This window comes from Perca fluviatilis, chromosome 11, assembly GCF_010015445.1.
Source record: "Perca fluviatilis chromosome 11, GENO_Pfluv_1.0, whole genome shotgun sequence".
NCBI classification, from domain to species: Eukaryota; Metazoa; Chordata; class Actinopteri; order Perciformes; family Percidae; genus Perca; species Perca fluviatilis.
In genome coordinates, this window is record NC_053122.1 from 38,130,427 (window position 1) to 38,151,283 (window position 20,857).

At 43.8% G+C, this 20,857-nt stretch overlaps 1 protein-coding gene across 1 annotated transcript; it reads right to left on the bottom strand.

Moving 5' to 3' along the window:
• Window positions 1-484: 484 nt before the first annotated feature.
• LOC120567608 (frizzled-8-like) lies at window positions 485-3,408 on the bottom strand. Its single transcript, XM_039814517.1, has one exon. The coding sequence runs from the start codon at window positions 3,082-3,084 to the stop codon at window positions 1,336-1,338; it is 1,749 nt and encodes a 582-aa protein (XP_039670451.1). The 5' UTR covers window positions 3,085-3,408; the 3' UTR covers window positions 485-1,335.
• Window positions 3,409-20,857: the final 17,449 nt, after the last annotated feature.

Consider the following 20,857-nt stretch of genomic DNA (forward strand, 5'->3'; position numbering starts at 1 on the left):
GAAATGAAGACTCAAAGAGTAGGTGAGGTTAATTGACTTCTAAACTTGTAAAATCGGATAAGGTTAAACATGACACATTTAGCCTGGACCAGGTGTTAAACAGAGGACCGACGTTAAGACTAAAAAAGCCGTGGGGGGGGGGGGAGAAGACCACCTGTAGTGCCCCACGCAGATGTTGTTCCCTGCTTCAGCATGTGGAGCTGAAACACCGTGGAAAGGTTTCATAAAGCTTTCCCATCCCATGTGGCCTCAAAGACAAGTTACAACTTTTAGTTCAATATAAATATAACTGGCATAACTCCGCCATTACGCGCACATATTTCGAGAATTGATAAGCTTGTGCGCGCTCCGCCACACCAGGCACAACATTTTGTTTAAAGCATGCATAGCAACATATTTAATATATATAATATTTAATAGTTCACAGTGTCCAACCTCACAACAAAGTTTTGGGGAGAATGACCAGGACGCACGAGGGAAAAAATTCAATAAAAGTTTGTTTTATTCTCAAAATAAAATTTTCTATCAAAGTGGAAATTATACATATTTACAATCTCGTAAATTTACATATACAAATGTACAATATATGTACACCAATAATTATATAAATACACTTTACGCGCTAATGCAACCCGTATGAGACAGTATTAAGGCATTGATTAATGTACGTGTAAATCCATCTTGCAGACAAAAAGCAGCCCAGCGACGGCCTCGTTTCCAGCAGAGCAGTTTTGTGTGACTCTTATGTTTAAGACACAGCGGTTCTTTACAGTAAAAAAGAGCCTCAGCTATACCATGTAACCTATCGACAAGGGGGATCTTGTCAGCTGTGCGCATTCAATTACGCCCAGATAACACTCTGCATTCTTCGTGCCAGGTACAATTGTTCTGCTGCTGACAGTCTCATTATGTAAAGAGAAGCCATTAGGCGCTCATTAATGTGCTAATTACAACACGCTGATGGACAATCCCAACACAATTAGTCACCCCTCCCCTACCCAACACCCTCTATTCAAACCCATGGACGTCATTTGGATAAGGCAAGGAAGGAGCACTTTCCATAAGTACAAGCCCAAACTGATCTTACAACTTTTAGAAGCAGAATGGAGCATGAATGACCACAAATTAAAAAAAATATATTCACATTAGCCGAGTGCTCGTCAAAGTTACATCTAAACTGGCCGTTTGGTGTCTCTCACTTTGAATAATTTACCAAATGAAACATTTAAAAATAAGTCTTTGCGTCACTTTGTCCCCCAGAAGAGCTGGTCGCTGGGTTTTTAACTCTTTAGTGTCAAATGACATAAGATGCATTTGTGCGGATGAGCATACTGTTCAAACCCGGGACAGTGGCATCTGTTTGGGGCAGGAGACGGAGCTGGCCGTGCCGGACCTCCAGGTCAGTCCCGTGCTCACATCACTGTACATGGATCCCGCGGAGGCTTTGCTCCCCCAGCAGCACCGCGTGCAAAAAGTCCTCCAGGAGTCCAAGGTTTTCCCGGACCAGATCCAGGCTCCCGAAGTGATGCCTACCAGAAGGCACATAAAGTACTTCAACATGAACACAGCATAGTCCGGCCTTTGCCTGTTCGCGTCCGTCATGCACGTACAATTGTGCGCAATTTCCCAAGTCTGTCTGTTATGCTGCTCGTAAAAGTAACACGCCACTATGACCGTGGCTGGGACGGTGTATAAAACTGTGAAAACTCCTATCCGGATCATCAGCCTCTCCAGTTTGTCAGTCTTGGTGCCCCCTTGTTTGATTACACTCCTGATCCTAAACAGCGAGACGAAGCCGGCCAGCAGAAACATGGTGCCGATGAACAGGTAGATAACCAGAGGTGCCAACACAAAACCTCGCAGGTTATCCAAATTCTGGTTGCCTACATAGCAAATCCCAGCCACGGAGTCTCCATCCACTGAGCTCAGAGCCAAAACTGCGATGGATTTCATGCTGGGGATGAGCCAGGCGGCCAAATGAAAGTACTGTGCGTAACTGGCGATGGCCTCGTTCCCCCACTTCATGCCGGCGGCGAGAAACCAAGTGAGAGACAGTATCACCCACCAGATCGAGCTGGCCATGCCGAAGAAGTAAATGAGCAGGAAAACGATGGTGCAGAGCGCAGGACCCGTGGTCTCATAGTGGATGTGTTCAGCGCCGTGTTCCCTGCTGCAGGCCACTTCCTCGTGTCCGGCGATCAGCCTGACAATGTATCCAATGGACACAAACATGTAGCAGGCGGAGAGGAATATGATGGGCCGCTCTGGGTACTTAAACCTCTCCATGTCGATTAAAAAAGTCGCCACGGTTGCGAAAGTGGAGATGAAACACAGGACGGACCACAGGCCAATCCAGAAGGCGGTAAAGGTCCTCTCTTCATGGGTGAAGTAGGGGCTGTGGCACGGCATGGCGCAGTTCAGGATCTGTCCCGTCTTGACGCGGTTGTGCAGCGGGTGGCTGTCGCTGGTCACTGGCACCATTGGCGCACGGCAGAAGCATCCCGGCTCGCACGGGGACGCCGCTGGCTTGTGTTTCCCGGGGACGCCGCGGCCGTAGCCGCTCTTCTTCCTGGGGCTGTAGGGCTTCAGTGGTCGGTTGGTCGGCTTCGCCACCACGGGAGAAGCAGTGGTGGTCTGGCTGCGGTTGTAGTCCATGCACAGCGTGTCCTGGTTCCCCTGATCGGGCAGCAGGTCGCACCTCATCCGGTCTGGCCACGGGAACCCGTACTGCCTCATGAGCGGAGCGCAGCCAGCTTTGGCCCGCTCACACACGCTCCTACACGGCGGTAGGGGCTTCTTGTAGTCCTCCAGGCAGATCGGTGTGTACATGCTGCAGAGGAAGAAGCGCAAGTCCGGGGAGCACTTTATCTCAACCAGCGGCCAAAACTGGTGCACCTCCAGGCCAGCTTCGTCCTGCGTGTCGTGGTTGAACTGGTTGGGCATGTATGTGTAATTGTAGCCGATTCCTTTACACAGAGGCACGGAGATCTCTTGGCACTGGAGCTCCTTGGCCGCCATGCAGCTCGTTCCGTGCAGGACGAGGGCTAACAGCACGCACCATCCCGGGATGCTGCTCCTCTCCATCGTTGTTTTCTGTGCGCGAATCGTCCCCGACAAAGTGGCAGCGAACTTGCGCTCTGCAAGTAGGCTGCAAATGCAACTAATCCAGGGATGCTGCTGGTCTCATGCTAGAGCGCAGATAGTTTGTGATGCTCTGTAGTGTCTGTAATATCCCAACACGAGCGCTTTACTTTCACACAGTCTGAGACACTATGAGTCTCCTCTCTCCCTTTGTGTCGGTGCTGCACCGTGTCTCTCTCTTCACATGCTCCAGCGCCTGTGGGTGCGTTGGGTTTTATACGGGAGGAGCGAGGACACTCCCCCAAGCATGGGCGGGGAGGGAGAATAAGTCAATCATGGGTTCCTTCTATAGGTGTTTGTTTAAAATGTTCACCCTGGAGGAAGGGTTATAATCACTTTGTCTCTGTTTTACCCCCCACACACACACACACACACACACACACACACACACACACACACACACACACACACACACACACACACACACTGCCCTTTACAAACAAGGCAAACAAGGAGAGGGGAGTTATAATACAATGGAGACATTAGGAAGAAATGTAATTAGGGATGGTTGCAGAGAGTGGGGGAGTAAACTACCATAAAGTCAATCCTACCACCTATTAGGCTAGTAGGATACACAATGCATCACAATTCAAATTATATGAGTATTGGGGAAAATAAAATAAATTCTCTCCTGAAAGTATGTTTTTTATCATCTCAGTGCCTGACTAACGACTGGAGGTCATACTTTACCCAACTATTTATCTATCACCACATCTCTTCTCATATTAACTCTTTCTCTGTCCACATCGCTAATAGAATATATTACTGTTATTCATATTTTCATTACTTAGACTTAATTTTCATTTGCCCAAAAATGTAACATGAACTTGACATGTTTTTAACACTGGAGTATTTATAGGTCAGTCCTGTCACAGGTTAAAATCACGCAACACCAACAACGTCTGTTGGACCTCTGCAGGTCATAGTCACTGCAAGTCATGTGGATATAAGCTTTGATTACATTTCTTCTTTTTTAATGCAAAATACTGCAGCTTGAGTCTGTTTTTTCCTTGTGTCTGTAGTTTTACTATGAAAACATAATCATGAGTACTTCATTGTGTTTGTATAAGTATAAAAGATGTTTCATTTGAAAAGGCATCCAGTCTTCTGATGGTTTGTTTTCTTTAAATGATCTTTAAAGTAATGTCCCTCTACAGAGTTCAAATTAGTCAAAGTTTCAATTGACAAAGATGCAGTAAAATACTTAAACAATCATTGTTAGAGTTTTAAGTCCATATTCTTATTTGGTTATTTTATTTATTCATTTTCTCCAGAGACAGTTCTATCATAGTGATTTTTACCAAGTGTAGTGAGGAAAAAAAGTCAGTCACTCAGTTCTTTAGGATAATTCAGCCTCCTTTATCTTGTGCTAAACAGCTATTTTGTATAATTTTTTTTCTGTATTTATTGTTTAATTCATATGAATTCATATATTTGTTTGTTTATGTGAAACAATCACCAAGGCAAATTCCACATATGTGGAACTTACTGGGGCAATAAACCCTTTTCTAATTCTGATTCTGATAAGTATTTTGGCTGTAACCCTGACGGTTTCATTTCCTGCAGAGTTTACCAATGAAAAGCCAATGTATCAATAATTCATCGGCAAATGGTTGTGAAAGCCACAAGGGAGCACTAGTCTGATACTGTCCGTCATTCATCCTCCAGATGCAGTGAAGGACTTCCAGTCTCCTCTGAATCTGACAATGTGTATCAATGTGCACGTGGCCTCGGAGTTAGATGCATGTGTGAAAGAATGACAAAAAAAAGTGTCTACATGCTTATGTGTGACAGTATGAATATGTCTGTATGTCTGTTTGCACACAGAAGAAATAGAGGACGACTGTGTGTGTGTGTGTGTGTGTCTGTCTGTCTGTGTGTGTGTGTGGTAAGGGAGGTTAATGTGGTCTTGTTAGCCCACAGCGGGGGGTCGTCTTGTTCTAAAGGGAGGAGGGGCTGTTTGTCTTAACGCTGGTGCCAATGTTTCACTCAGAGCATGCTGGGTCGGCTATTACTGCGACCACCGAGCCCAACAAACAGGACAGTGTGAGTGTGTGTGTGTGTGTGTGTGTAAACTTTTAGAGCTCAGCCTAAAGAAAATAAGCCAACATGGGCAGATACAGCATTGTGATAGCACTAATTAAAGTCATTCACACTTCTTATTGGATTCATCAGCCTCAAATGGAGCTGAGACCCGTTTGGCAGACAGGCATCGTGTTTCTAAGAACTAAGTAGCCCCAAACTCCAATATTTGCTGAAGGAGGCTTGTTCTAGCTCAGTTTGGGGTCCCAGCTAGGTGGGGTGTACTTTGAAAAATACAATTATACCAATCTCCTTAATGTAGAAATATGCAGATACTGCAAGCAAATGCCACAAAAAGTGTCGCATGTCATCACAGTAATGTTCACCTGCAATGTATTTAGGCTCAAACACATAAACATGTGTGGTGAGGCTGTCTTGTCCAGTCAATGCAAGTTAGTTTAATTTAGAAAGCCCCAAATCACTGCCCTAATGGGACTGTATGGTCTGTGCAACATACAACCCACAGTTCGGATAAGAAATAATCCACACAAAAATCCTTTAATGTACCGCTCGTTCCTCTGCTCCTTTTAGTACACTTCAGGTTATGTTTGTGCTTACTCTTAAAGCTTTATTGCATAACTTCTTGATATTACATTCAAGCCATTGCCAAATGAGTTGCTACAAAGCTAATTAAGACTATCAGCTCCACACAACTCTCTCTGGATTTCTCAGTAGGACTATGTTCAGAAGATTGTGGCGTCCGGTGACTTTACCACGCAGAAGATGAAGTGAAGATAATGTGAAAAGACAATATGTTTTTTAAATCCTCCATGTCCTCCTTGGCTACTAGCAACTGTGTGGAGGAGGGGCGTGTGTGATCACAGAAGGCTTGTATCATGTGGACGCACAGTTTTCCTCATGGGAGAGACAGAAACTACATACTATAGCTTTAAGTGGGGATATTACATATTACAACGCACACTCTGTTGTTACAATACACACAGGCCAGAAATACATACACACACGCTCAGGTCCTATACGTGCACTAATCGAGAGATGTCAGACTATGACTGCTGAACAGGCACCCCAGCGGTTGGAGGGGTTCATCTCTTGCTACCAGTTCACACTCTGTACTTAGGTCCATACGGGGACTTGAACCAGCAACCCTCCGGTTACCAGCCCAACTCCCTATGGAGTGAGCTACTGCCACCACAGGTATAATAATTGGTAATTATTGCAGGTAATTATTGCAGTCTTGGCAATTATAGTAACTATAAAGATAATGGAAATATGACTAGAAATAACAGTTGTAGCAGTTCAGGGCTTGGCAGGGCATAGCTAGTCCACATAACCCCACTGAAACCACCAACCAAGACTTCAAGCTGAGTGTGTAAACGTCTCCATGGAGGGGTTCTGGAACTTCTTTCTGGCTCAGTCGTAGAACTGGATTTAACCTTCTATAATATAATATAATATAACTATAATTTCTGCTCTATAATGTCACCAATGCCAACATCTGTCAATGCAGCTGGTACTGATGGAGGTATTGTAAAGTTTGAGTTATGACTTCCTGAGAACATGTTGTACATACATCCAGTATGTTACCAGAATATAATTTGGACAGAGTCTTTCCAGCAGTTTTTTAGAGCATTTTTCTCAGTGAAGTCGAGATACTCATTTGTGACTTTGTTTGCTCTTTTACATAAAAGCCGTGCCAGATGCAGCTTTAAAGCTCACATCACCAATTTTCCGCCTTTAGTTTTACTTTCATTACCAGACATCGTTTTGTCAGAACAGGTGGAACATTCTCTCATGTTGGAGTGAGACTGCTCAGACATTCCCATGCTCGTGCAGGGACTTTTTGGGGCTGATCCAGATGCCTCACGCTGGGCCAGCCATCTCCAGCCGAGCTGTGAACCGCAGGTGTAAGCTGTAGCAAACAGGTGCCTCCTCCTCCCACCGGGGCCAACAGAATAGCAGACTGAGCATCGGTTACACCGATCGCTGTCTTTCAGAGTGAAACCCGTATTGATTAACAAGGCAGATAGACTCGGCGGCCCCAGCCACCAACTGTTGACTACGCCTCCCGCCTTCTGTGTGCAACGGCGATAGTGGGTTTTGGGTTACGCGCTGGCCCCCTGCATACCAAATTTAAAGGGGTGGAAATGGAATTACTGCATCTGTTTAGAAGTCAATTTCTGCATTCTCCGGGCTGCCCACCCCACCACTCCTTTATCTAACCTCTCTTCTTGCCTCTCTCTTTCCCCTGGATTCTCCCAGGCCTCTCAAAGTTCATGACGGTGAAGAAAAAGGCGAGGGAGGAGGAGGAGGAGGAGGGGGGGTTCTCAGAGAATTACTGAGGCGTGCTGTGAAACTCTGAAATGTTTGTCTTTGTAACCTCCTAATGGGAAGTTTGGCCTTGTGATACTCTCAAAACTCGATCATAAGATGATGTGCTAAATTTGAGTTGATTAACATTGTGTTGATTGTGCGAAATATATCCAGCCTCTAGAGCTGCCAGCCAATCAGAGCAGTAAGTAAGAGAGTAAGTAAAGGTCAGTCATAGGAGCACAGATGGCAAATGCATGGGTTTTCTTCATCTTAAACCGGACACTGTGTAGACACTGGTTAGCCAACGTCCAATCTGCTCAATGTTTCGTGATGCGTGCCATTGCGGTTGATACATGTCAACTCATCAGGATATGACACTGTCCTGTACAACAGCATGGGTATGGCCACCCAAAAAGCAGTGATTTGAATGACTTCCTCTAACATGTATGGCATTAAATGATATGATGCTGCAGGTGCAGGTGTGTGTTGCGCTTAAAGTGCTCATATTGTACTTTTTGGCTATTTCCCTTTCCTGTATTGTGTTATATATATTTTTTGAGCATGTAATAGGCTTACAAAGTGAAAAAGCCCAAAGTCCCCCCCAAAGGGACTTACCATCTCCAACAGAAAACACTGTTCACCACAATCTGAAGTTGGTGAACGCTCCAAGGAATCGCTAAAAATAAGCGAAAACCCCCAAACTATCTGGCGGTCAGTAACTGCTCCAAACAGCTCTACTGTAGTCCAGCCTTTACTTCAGAGACAAACGTTATAATGCTCGCCTTGCTGCTAGCATGGCACGCCATCAAACCAAGCTAGTTAGAGCGGAGGCCCCAAGAGTTCAGATATTCGTATCACCATGTCCAGGAGACAGAGCAGAATTAAAACGTTACGTATGAAAGACTAATTTGTTAACATTTAAATAACTTAGCACTCAACAAACGTCTTGCTCTAGTTCAGCTTGTGGAGCTGGTTGGGGTTGTTCTGCCTGTGTTTAAGACTCGGGTTCCAACATGTACGGTTGAGCTAAAGCCATGGTTACCGGCTGGAGCGGGTTGGTTTTAGATCACACTAGCTTGCTTGTCACGGCCCGCCCTACTCTGCTTCTGACTGGCTAGTAGTCCTTACCTAGGTACTGTCAGGGCACACCCTCATACTCTGCTTCTGACTGGCTAGTAGTCCTTACCTAGGTACTGTCAGGGCACACCCTCATACTCTGCTTCTGACTGGCTAGTAGTCCTTACCTAGGTACTGTCAGGGCACGCCCTCATACTCTGCTTCTGACTGGCTAGTAGTCCTTACCTAGGTACTGTCAGGGCACACCCTCATACTCTGCTTCTGACTGGCTAGTAGTCCTTACCTAGGTACTGTCAGGGCACGCCCTCATACTCTGCTTCTGCGACTCCCAACAAAGATGGAACAGAAGTGAGATGTCTCACTCTGTAGCTAAAACAGAGAGCTCAACACACAGGGTGAAAAGAGGAGCTGCAGCAATGTGCAGTACAACAAAAATATGGTGTTTTTTGAAAATTAAACCATGTAAACCTATTCTGGTATAACATCTACATACAATTATGAATTATGAAGTGTTGTTTGCTGGCTGCTAGAAATGCCACCATCCTCTTATCTTTCCATAATGACAGATCACCTGCTGGAAGTGAAAGGAAGGAAGTAGATACTGCTTGAGATCCTGTTTCATTGTTGCCCAATTTTGTACCAGTTCAAAAGAAAGAAAGAAAGATGCAAGCCAGAGAAAGAAAGTAAGCCCTCAAGAGCAGATATATTTCAAACGTGCCAAATGTATTCCTTACACAACAGAACATCTTGCTTAGGTACAATCACCTTCTCGTAACACAACGAAACAAGTCTTGATTTTCCCAGTGCCAGTTGCTGCTAACCAACCTGACCTAGTTCCATTGAACCCCACAACTCCTCCTGAATATTTGTCTGAAGCTGGAAATTAAATACATATTTAAAGAAAGTGTCGTCTGGGTCCCAAGGGTAATATACTTGATTTAAAACTTTATGTGTGTATCGGAGAAGGGGCCTGAGGGTAATTAGATCTGATGTATGACTTCAAGAAAGGACGTGGAGGGCCCCTGACTTCTAAAGATGTTTACTTTCTTTAGGTTTGGACGCAGTCTTTAAGATTCCACCATTGATCTCCGAGGGAACATCGCTGTCACTGAGTTCTCACTGGCCGGATAAATAATCAGTGTATAAATAACTATATGAAGAGTTTCAGAAAAATATGCACCAGTTTGAGGAAAAATATGCAGTGATTCCATAGTATATATGATCCAGACTTTGGAATCATTTCGTCTTATGATATTTCACTATCTTTTGTATCATTGTGGGACTGCAATCATGCCAATCATAAATATTACATGTTTGGATTTGGTGTGTGTGGTCGTGTGTGGTCGTGTGTGTGTGTGTGTGTGTGTCAGATATTTGTTGGGTGACCGTACAGATGTTTTTTTTACGTTGATGTTTTTTAATGTTATCTGTTGAGTGCTCGACCAGACAATGTACACCCACAAACACACACGCACGTACATTTCCCTTAAAATAAGAGCTCAAAAAGTCACACTCAGTAACTATTACTGTATAAATAACCCACAATCTAAAAGCTTTTTGCATAGAACAAACATCTTTTATAGAAAAACAAGAGTTTTGTCTCATCATATCTCTTACAACACTGAGTGATGAGTTTTTCTCACGTGTTTTTCAAACAGATAATTTCCATTAAATACAATATTTGTTGAGCAGCAAACACTGCGTGTTTACTTTGTCAGCAGTTTGTTTTTTAACTTTTTAGTGTTATTATGAAATGGAAGTCTTCAATTTTCCAGGGGAAGTTTAAGTTCCCGGTCATGTCGTGTCCATTTCACCGCTCCAGGTCAGTGATGGATGGGGGATTCCTCCCTTCCTTCCTTCCACAGGTTAGATTCCTCCGCAGTTAGCTGTGTGTTTACTTAAAGACCGACTACTAATCAGCCTGAGGTGGGATGTGAGGCTTAAAGCAGTCACCCTTGACAGCAGGCACACACACACACACACACACACACACACACACACACACACACACACACACACACACACACACACACACACACACACACACACACTCCTGACAATGTCCCTCTGTTGACAGTGTGTGTATCGTATTGGCTCACCTTCCTTCCGCTCATTAACAGGAGCAAACAGTGACACTAAACCCTCCCATCCAATCAGTCTACTGCTGGGCAAGATCATGACAGGTCTGTTAACCAACACACACACACACACACACACACACACACACACACACACACACACACACACACACACACACACACACACACACACACACACACACACACACTCTCTCTCTAAGCTGCTAGATAAGAGCTAAGAGGTCTAAAATATAAAATAGGCTTATATGTTCTGAAGATCCCCCAGAACTAACACTAACATTCAGTTAGGAAAATATTTGTTGAGGGAAGAGCTAATCTCTCTGGGTTATTTTAATATATAACCATAGTGGGGAAAAAAAAAACATTTATTGGCTGAAGTCCAGTGAAAAAGCATGACAAGCGGAAGGTTATATTATGAAGTCTGACACTAATGTTTTTTTTCTGTAATACAAAATAGATTTTGTATTACAGAAATGTTTTTTGTATTCCTTTAATTATTTAGTAGCATTTCAAATGTACAGTGCCTTGCGAAAGTATTCGGCCCCCTTGAACGTTTCGACCTTTTGCCACATTTCAGGCCTCAAACATAAAGATATAAAACTGTAATTTTTTGTGAAGAATCAACAACAAGTGGGTCCCAATTATGAAGTGGAACGAAATTCATTGGCTATTTCAAACTTTTTTAACAAATAAAAAACTGAAAAAGTGCGGCGGAAAAATTATTCAGCCCCCCTTTACTTTCAGTGCAGCAAACTCTCTCCAGAAGTTCAGTGAGGATCTCTGAATGATCCAATGTTGACCTAAATGACTAATGATGATAAATAGAATCCAGCTGTGTGTAATCAAGTCTCCGTATAAATGCACCTGCTCTGTGATAGTCTCAGAGGTCCGTGTAAAGCGCAGAGATCATGAAGAACAAGGAACACACCAGGCAGGTCCGAGATACTGTTGTGGAGAAGTTTAAAGCCGGATTTGGATACAAAAAGATTTCCCAAGCTTTAAACAACCCAAGGAGCACTGTGCAAGCGATAATATTGAAATGGAAGGAGTATCAGACCACTACAAATTCTACGAGGCCCGGGCCGTCCCTCTAAACTTTTAGCTCATACAATGAGAAGACTGATCAGAGATGCAGCCAAGAGGCCCATGATCACTCTGGATGAACTGCAGAGATCTACAGCTGAGGTGGGAGACTCTGTCCATAGGACAACAATCAGTCGTATACCGCACAAATCTGGCCTTTATGGAAGAGTGGCCAGAAGAAAGCCATTTCTTAAAGATATCCATAAAAAGTGTCGTTTAAAGTTTGGCAAAAGCCACCTGGGAGACACACCAAACAGTGGAAGAAGGTGCTGTGGTCAGATGAAACCAAAATCGAACTTTTTGGCAACAATGCAAAACCGTTATGTTTGGCGTAAAAGCAACACAGCTCATCACCCTGAACACACCATCCCCACTGTCAAACATGGTGGTGGCAGCATCATGGTTTGGGCCTGCTTTTCTTCAGCAGGGACAGGGAAGATGGTTAAAATTGATGGGAAGATGGATGGAGCCAAATACAGGACCATTCTGGAAGAAAACCTGATGGAGTCTGCAAAAGACCTGAGACTGGGACGGAGATTTGTCTTCCAACAAGACAATGATCCAAAACATAAAGCAAAATCTACAATGGAATGGTTCACAAATAAACATATCCAGGTGTTAGAATGGCCAAGTCAAAGTCCAGACCTGAATCCAATCTAGAATCTGTGGAAAGAACTGAAAACTGCTGTTCACAAACGCTCTCCATCCAACCTCACTGAGCTCGAGCTGTTTTGCAAGGAGGAATGGGCAAAAATTTCAGTCTCTCGATGTGCAAAACTGATAGAGACATACCCCGCCGAACTTACAGCTGTAATCGCAGCAAAAGGTGGCGCTACAAAGTATTAACTTAAGGGGGCTGAATAATTTTGCACGCCCAATATTTCAGTTTTTTATTTGTTTAAAAGGTTTGAAATATCCAATAAATTTCGTTCCACTTCATGATTGTGTCCCACTTGTTGTTGATTCTTCACAAAAAATTACAGTTTTATATCTTTATGTTTGAGGCCTGAAATGTGACAAAAGGTCGAAAAGTTCAAGGGGGCCGAATACTTTCGCAAGGCACTGTATATTGTTGTCCCTTAGGGTGTGACTTCTGAGTCAAGTATCAACATCCAGTAAGGTAAATGTCTGCCTTCAGCTCTACTTTGTAGATCAGGCTGAAAAAGGACAACACCGCCAAGTTTAATAATAATAATAATAATAATAATTTAACAATTTATACTTTTTATTAATCCCCAGTGGGGAAATTACAATTTACACTCTGTTGTTATTACACACTACACACAGTCCTGAAATACACATACATGCTCAGGTCCTATACATGCACTGATGGAGAGATGTCAGAGTGAGTGGGCTGCAACTGCTCAACAGGCGCCCCGAGCAGTTGGAGTGTGTGTGTGTGTGTGTGTGTGGGGGGGGGGGGGTTCAGTGCCTTGCTCAAGAGCACCTTGGCAGTGCCCAGGAGGTGAACTGGCATCTCTCCAGCTACCAGTCCACCACCGTACTTCGGTCCGTCCGGTTCCCAACCCAACTCCCTACGGACTGAGCTACTGCCACCCCATGAGTTTCCCATTATAGAATTTCCAAAAGGTCCCCTGAAAAACGGCCACATAAGTTGTTCAAGCAGCAATTACACCACATATCCTTTCACCTTTATTGTGTTTAGGTGGAGGCACAAGCTCAGCAGTAAAGACCTAAAACATAACCAAATATCAGATATCTCGGGGTGTTGCTAATGAAATGAATGACACAGGCAGCCCACGCAACACAGGTGGTGCATTCTTTTACAGTCAACAGAAAGAACTCAAAGTGAACACAGCCCAAAGCTTCACAGCGGCATTTCACCCTCTCAACCTCACCTGGACTGGAACCTACCATCTGCTCAGGTGTGCAGGGGGTGATTTATACAGGTGCAAACATTCAAAGAATATACAATAACAAACATAACAGTTACTTTAGATACCTAGTTATTACTGATGCCTGAATTTAGTGCACCAACTTTAATAGAATGCCATCTGCTGCAGAACAGTTTTACCCTTCCTTCCAGAACTTGACCGTGCCCAGTCACTCACTGCTTGGAGCTAATCATGCACACCTGTTTTTAATATCACTAAACGAGCATATGGTTTGCTTCAATATCACGATCCATTTAACAGATCATAACCCCGTGGAACACACAAAAAAATTTACTCAACGTAAAGGGAAATTCCAGTTTTGTGCACTTACGGTCATGCTGTTGTAGTTTAGGCCATCATTTCTGTCACTAATAATGACATCGTACTCATTGGGTTAGTTACTGGGATTTAGAAACACAGCAACATTGCTAAAAATAAGTCTTACAGGACAATACATTTGAGCGGTCAGACAGTCAGACTCAAAATAAAGTGCTCTACATAATAGGACGGTCTGAACTGCTTGTGCTTCTTGCCATGTCTGACTTTGACCTGTAGAGGTGTAGAGAACAAAACTAGGAAAATAAGACATTCATTGTTGTCTTCATTGGCGTGATTTACGGGGGGATGGGGGGGTTTCAACCCCCCCCCCCCCAATAATTTGGGGTAAAAAAATTTAGAGTTTAAATGCTGTGGCAAACAATAATATTTACATAAATAAAGACATTTGGATGCAGAAAAGGCACACAATGTTGCAGAAAAATTCACCAGAATTCCGGAAATGAAACGTTGCTCAAAATAATCAGGGGGGAGGACGCAAACACCCTGCTTATAACTTGTACCCCCTAATGTTGAAACAAACGTTTTCACTAGATAGGTGGAGATCTCAACCCCCCCATTGTTGAGCCCAAAGTTGTGCCCTTGGTGGTCTTTAAACAGCCATTTGTATCTCTTAACTAATAAACTGATTAACTCACAAACCCAGATAGAATGATTGATTTAACACACAAAAATGCTGACAGTTATTGGGAACTCATGAAAAGGGAAGGAAATGGCAAGTCAATAGATTAGAATATTGATGTTTTTTCTTTCTCAGGGGCTGAAGCCAGCTACCAAAGTCTGACCATTAGTCTCCGTTTGTCTCCTGCACCCTCCATAATCCCTCCATACTGTAGTTTAAATTAGGAGGGTGCCAGCCCGGCACAGAGGGTGTTACTGCAAGCCTTTCTAAATTGCCACTTGTTCGGCTGGCATCATTGAGACCCTGGAGCGACAGGAGGCCTGTTCTTAAAGTGCTGTCCCTGGGAATAGCACTGGCATGTTTATAATTACGCTCTTTCTTCTCGGGCAATGACGTCTTCCCCGTGGTTAACGCGCTCATTCATGCGGCTCTGGTCCGGCACAGACCTGAGGATTCATTAGGAGCTGTGACGACAGCCTCAGAGCTCGCTGAACTCGGAGCGGTTGGCTGTGTTTTACGAGCCACTCTCACCTCAGAGGGAGCTTGTCACCGAGGCTGCTCTGAAGCTACAAACAGTGAGGTGGGAAATGTAGCCATGTTGAAGGCCATTAGTGTTCCATTAGTGTTTGGCCTTCTGGAGTGAGCTGTGGCGAACACACTGCACCTTTCTACGTCTAACGGCTATGCCATGTGTGTCACAGGTTGCTTAAAACACATTTACTCTGTTCTTGATTGGGCGGCATGTAAGTAAACAACAGTGGTGAAATGTAACTAAGTTCATTTACTCAAGTACTGTACTGTAAATGTACTTAAGTACAGTATCTTAAAGAAAGTATTCTCTTGGAGAGAAAAATAACAGATTTCAGCTGTAAGTGTATCATTTATCAATCTGTCACAGAAAGTACATTAGCTACTCTTTGTACATATGACTTTTCTGTCAGCTCAGCTTCTAACTACTTATTTATGGAGCTTGTAGCTTTTCCAAAATTTTTTAAAACCCAGGTTTCTGCCCAGATATAGGCAACAGAAACACATTGATATATAACTAAATTGCAAACGTGTTAGCAAACAGGTGCTAATGGCAGCTGTGGCTGAGGAGGTTGAGCGCTTGGATCCCTGGCTCCTCCTGTCCGCATGTCAAAATGTCCTTCAGTAACACACTGAACCCTGAGGTGCTCCAGATGGAGCTCCGCTGCTATCCGTGTGAGTGTGTGTAAATGGGTGAATGAGAGGCAAATTATAAAGCGCACACATCCAGCAGTTACAGGGCAACCAGATTTTTCATTTGGACCTGCATTTGTGGCCCAAATTCTCTCTCTTTTAGTTCTGTCTTTGGTCTCCACCAACTTCTGAGGGAAATATCTGTCTCTTTAGCTGCTAAATGCTCCCCTGTGTTCACCAGCTAGTTGCTACCTGTGTGTCTTGCTGAAAAACAAAAAAACTCTTAAGCTTGTGTTTTTTTGTTAAAATATTTTCATCACATTGTTTCCCACCTTATCATTCAAACTAAGACCAATACATTTGCAAATGTTTTGTTTTGAATATTAAAAAATAATGAGCCCTCTTCGTATGAAGTGATTTTGTTCATGTGCAATGCTAGCTGCAAATGCTAGCTTGTATTCTCTATTCTGTATTCTCTACAGATGGTTTGAATTAAATAATAAACCAGAAGAGCTGAAATGAAGGTATTTATCTTTTTACACAATTCTGAATTAGAGCTGTGCCTTAAAGAAACTGCAACCTTTATGTGATCACCTCTATCTTAAAATGTACACAGGATGCCTTCAAAACATCCACTTCATCAAATGGAGTCTTGAACATTTGGGAAGATCAACTTCCCTGAAGTACTGAGGCAGTGATTGTAAATGTTTGAACACGAGATAAGTAGCATAGCATCTCTGTAGTGCTGGGCCTTGTCCTCTCCTCACGGAATTGGGGATTTGGCAGGTTTCCCTCGTCTTAGTGGAGCTGGCCTTGTCTTTGCGTTTTTCTTTATTCCGCTGGTAAACCTGTTGGCCTCTTTTCACTGCCGTCCTTCTACCTCAGAATACTTGCAGCAGTGAAGCTGGAAAAGCCATTACGGACGGATATCAGATGATGTGCAATGTGTAATTTGGGCTTAAAATAACATGTACGCAGCGTGTGAGTCTGAAGGCTCAACTTATTTCCTGGGGGGTTTAAGTGGCCTCGTTTTACTCATCTGGTAAAAACCAGAATAACATACACATTTGTGCAGGCAGGTTAATAAACACTCAGTCCCCCCCCTCCCACACACACACACACACACACACACACACACACACACACACACACACACACACACACACACACACACACTCAGGAAGACACACGTTCATAAAGACATCCCACAAACAAATACACACATCTGCACAGAGGGTAAACAGTAATGTTCTCTCTCTCGCTCTCTCTCTCTCCCTCTTTCTCCCTCCCTCTCTCACATTTTCTCTCCCCATGCTAATATTTACCCATGTTAGCCCCTTAAGTAACAGCTTCTCCCACATTTAATCAGACAGTGTGTTTGTGTGTGTGTGTGTGTGTGTGAACAGGTCAAGGGAGGACATTTTGTGTTTGCATGTTTTAAATTTTTTGCAGTGCTTTTATTTATTTTAAGTCTTTTTCATGGGTTTTATTGTTGCTGTTGCATGCTTTTATTTTGAAGTGGTTGTTGTGTATCCTGACCTTGCCCCACCCCCAGTGCCAATCAGCACTGATGGGACTCACCTGGAGAGGACAATTTAAAAGGAGCATGTGGCTGAAAAGTGAGAAGGAGCAGGAAGACTAGAGAACTGAAGAACAGAGGAGTGCATGGTGATAGGGGAGGTCTAACGTGTGAGCCTACCTTCCCGAGCGTTCATCTGGGCGTGCAGTGACAGAGTTTCAAGGGGAAAAAGGGTAGAGAGTAAGGCCCAGTTCAAAAACACCCCCTGGAGATTGAGGGTCGGCAACTGCTCCCAGGGCTGGACTTGGACAAAAAATTGGCCCTGGCATTTTTTGGCCCAGGCGGTCTACATCCACCGTGATTGGTCAGACACATTCCCTGCAGACAGTCCTCTTAAAATATGCGTGCATTCTATGATATGAGTTGCCTAGTGTTCAGCGTTCATGTGATCTTTTTGGATCCTTCAAGAGGGGTCTCAAGACTTATCTGTTGATCTTACACTTAAATAATTAATTCATTCTTAGAGTTATGGTATTTTAGTTATTTTTTTATTATTGATATTGTATTGCCATTATTGTTATTACTATTTTGCTTAATATTGGCTTAGCAACTTTAAAAACAGATTTTTCAACTACCCAACAGGCTAACTGCTAGCATTTTCAATGTAAGCTTAAACAGTTAGGTTACCTGACAGCCACTAACTTTAATGTTACAGCCAAACTGCTTATCTTTATGACGTGAGGCGCATATAAGCACACACACACACACACACACACACACACACACACACACACACACACACACACACACACACACACACACACACACACACACAGCACAGCCTCCCTCCCTCCCTTCCTGAGAGTCCCTGTAAATTTGCCTAGTCCTTACCACATCGTCCTCTACTCTCTCTTCCATCTTTTCCTCACTAGCTCCCATGGCCCTGTCATGGTCACTCGGCTTCTTCCCTGTCATGATGTTGTTTCTGCTTCTATAGCCAGCCACCTCTCCTCCTCCTCGCCTTCAGGTAATGCTGATGTTGAAGCAGCTACTACAGCCCCAAACATATCAGACATTTTGGCACATTTTGAGGAATCCGTCTGTAGATTCTTAATTTTTTTCTTCTTCTGTAATTTCTCTGCACTTCCCTTGCACTTTGGTGGTCGTTTGTCCATTTTAAACTTCCCGCATAACTATTACAGCTTATGTCTCAGGGCCGGGAGACGTGGCCATAGTGGGATTTGTAAATCCCCGGAGTGGGGAAGGGGATTTGATTGGGTCAGGCCAATGCCAATAAAGAAAATTAACCAATGGGCCGCTGTGAGTTCTTTATGGGCCAGCGTGTCCAAAAAAAAAAAAAAAAAGTCCTATTCATATCGGCGATTCGGCCCAAAAGTGTGTCGGCCCACCGGGAAAATGCCCGGTATGCCAGACTCAGCGCCGGCCCGAGGCATGTTGTTTTTATCCTTAAGATTCGCCGGACTGTCATCATCTGGGCTCCCGTAGTTCAGAATGGGCCCAGCCCTCCCGCCGCGCGTTTGCCATGGAGATACACAAATAACTGAACCACGAACTAGCGCTGACCTGACGGAGCGAGTATTGGACGGAGCACCATGGAGCACCGTCAGCTGTTGAGACCCGGTGTTGAGGAACTCGGTTGCAGCTCAACACATCTACTAGAACGCGCCATTAAGCCGCTGATACGACCGAGCTGAGACGGAGGTCTGTAGCGGCTTAAACAACTAGCAATCGCCATTAGCAGCACGGAGCTCCTCTTCAATGTTTTTTTTTTACCGTTAGTTACCTACGAAAAGGAGCTTGCTACAGGTATGCTACACTCATGAGACCATGGCATGTTAATGTACGTTACTCAGCAACAGGTGAAAACAGGAGCAAGTCAAACTACTAAACAACTAAAGTCAAAATGAATTGAACTTTTACTGAGGAACGAGAAGTAAATGACCTGTATGTGTGAAAACAGCTTTATCTCACGCATCCGTTTAGTTGTTGTTGATAGCATAATTATATAATTTGTTGAATAGCATAATATCATTTTGTCATTCTTTTACGGAGGGCGCCAATACAATGGTAGGGAAAACACTCAAATGAATTTGCATAAAATTGGCATGAATAATCATAATCGTATACATGTCCCGTGTGTGTGTGTGTGTGTGTGTGTGTGTGTGTGTGTGTGTGTGTGATCTTCTCATTTATTTGTCATCTGCAGATTGATTTTAAGTAGGGGTAAAGAATCGATTTAATTTTTTTTTGAGGGCATATCGCCCAGCCCTACTTCCTACTAACACAGTGTATGTCCGGCAAACCCACAGCTGACAACCACGCAGCTAAACTAATTGATGTGGTTGCTAACTCTCCCAGAAGGGTGGACTTGGACTTAGTCGGCTGATTGTTAACGGTTAATAAGCGGTTAACCTCGGGCGGGCTATCAGTCAGGACAAAAAATCTAAATATGCATCCCTATCAGGATAAATAGAGAACATGAAGTCCTGTGGGATTGAACGTGTTGTTTGGCCCTGAAGCCCAAGTAGTTGTGTGAAGTCACTACTTTATTAAGTCAAAAAGCAAAAGGCTATGAATCTGAACAAATTTAGGTATTGCCCTTCTCAAGCTGACCATCCCAAAACTGCACCAGAATACAGGAAATCACATCTATCACATTCAAAAAAAAGGACCCTTATGCATCTGTGCCCAGGGGGACAGTAGTTCATACTCTGTCACTGTATTAATACATAACCTCACTGTATTAATTTATAATGTAACATTATAGCGTGACATTTGTGTCAATAATCGTCAAGCACAGGTGACTCTGCGTGGTGGGGCCCCCAGCCCTGACCGCTCTCCAATCCCAGCAACGGACTAGTCCCCCATCAGGCCAGCAGTCACTCAGTGTGTGTGTGTGTGTGTGTGAGACGGGGACACGAGCAGACGGCAGCTGAGCTAGCAAAGAGAGAAAACAGAACACGGAGATGCAGAGCCAACAGTAGCAGTAGCCCGAAGCTGAGAGTGCAATACACAAGGCAGTAGCAGAGACAGCGGAGACGTTCCTGGCCACGACCCGGCCGCTAGCGGTAGAAAGCGGGAGACCCGGAGAAGAGGAGATTGAGGCTTACAACAGAGGAAGCTGACAGACTCAGGAACTTTCTTCCTAGCTTTGACATTCTCCCACTGGTTGCTGCACCGTTTCTTTTCATCGTCATAGATTTGTTGTAGCTATCTGCATTCCTATGTCTGCTATTATAATTAGTGTTTTGTAATGAGTGTATTTTGTTTTGTTTTAGTTATCCTGTGTTTAAGAATACACATTGTTATTCCTTTTTATCAATTTGAGTTTGCCTCATTTTAAACATCACTGTTTTTAACTGCTCTCCTGACCTGGCTTTTATTCCAATTTGATCTTAGTTAACATTTTACGGACCTAGGTGGCCCTAGGTGGCATTGTCGGCCATGTTTATTGTTCGATTTATCTTAAAATAACCTCAACCCATTATGTGTGTGTGTGTGTGTGTGTGTGTGTGTGCAGAATACCAGTGCATGCAAATGTATGCTAAGT

What these genes read in the sequence shown, in the direction of transcription:
- LOC120567608 (XM_039814517.1), bottom strand. Translation starts at nt 3,084, where the DNA reads ATGGAGAGGAGCAGCATCCCGGGATGGTGCGTGCTGTTAGCCCTCGTC.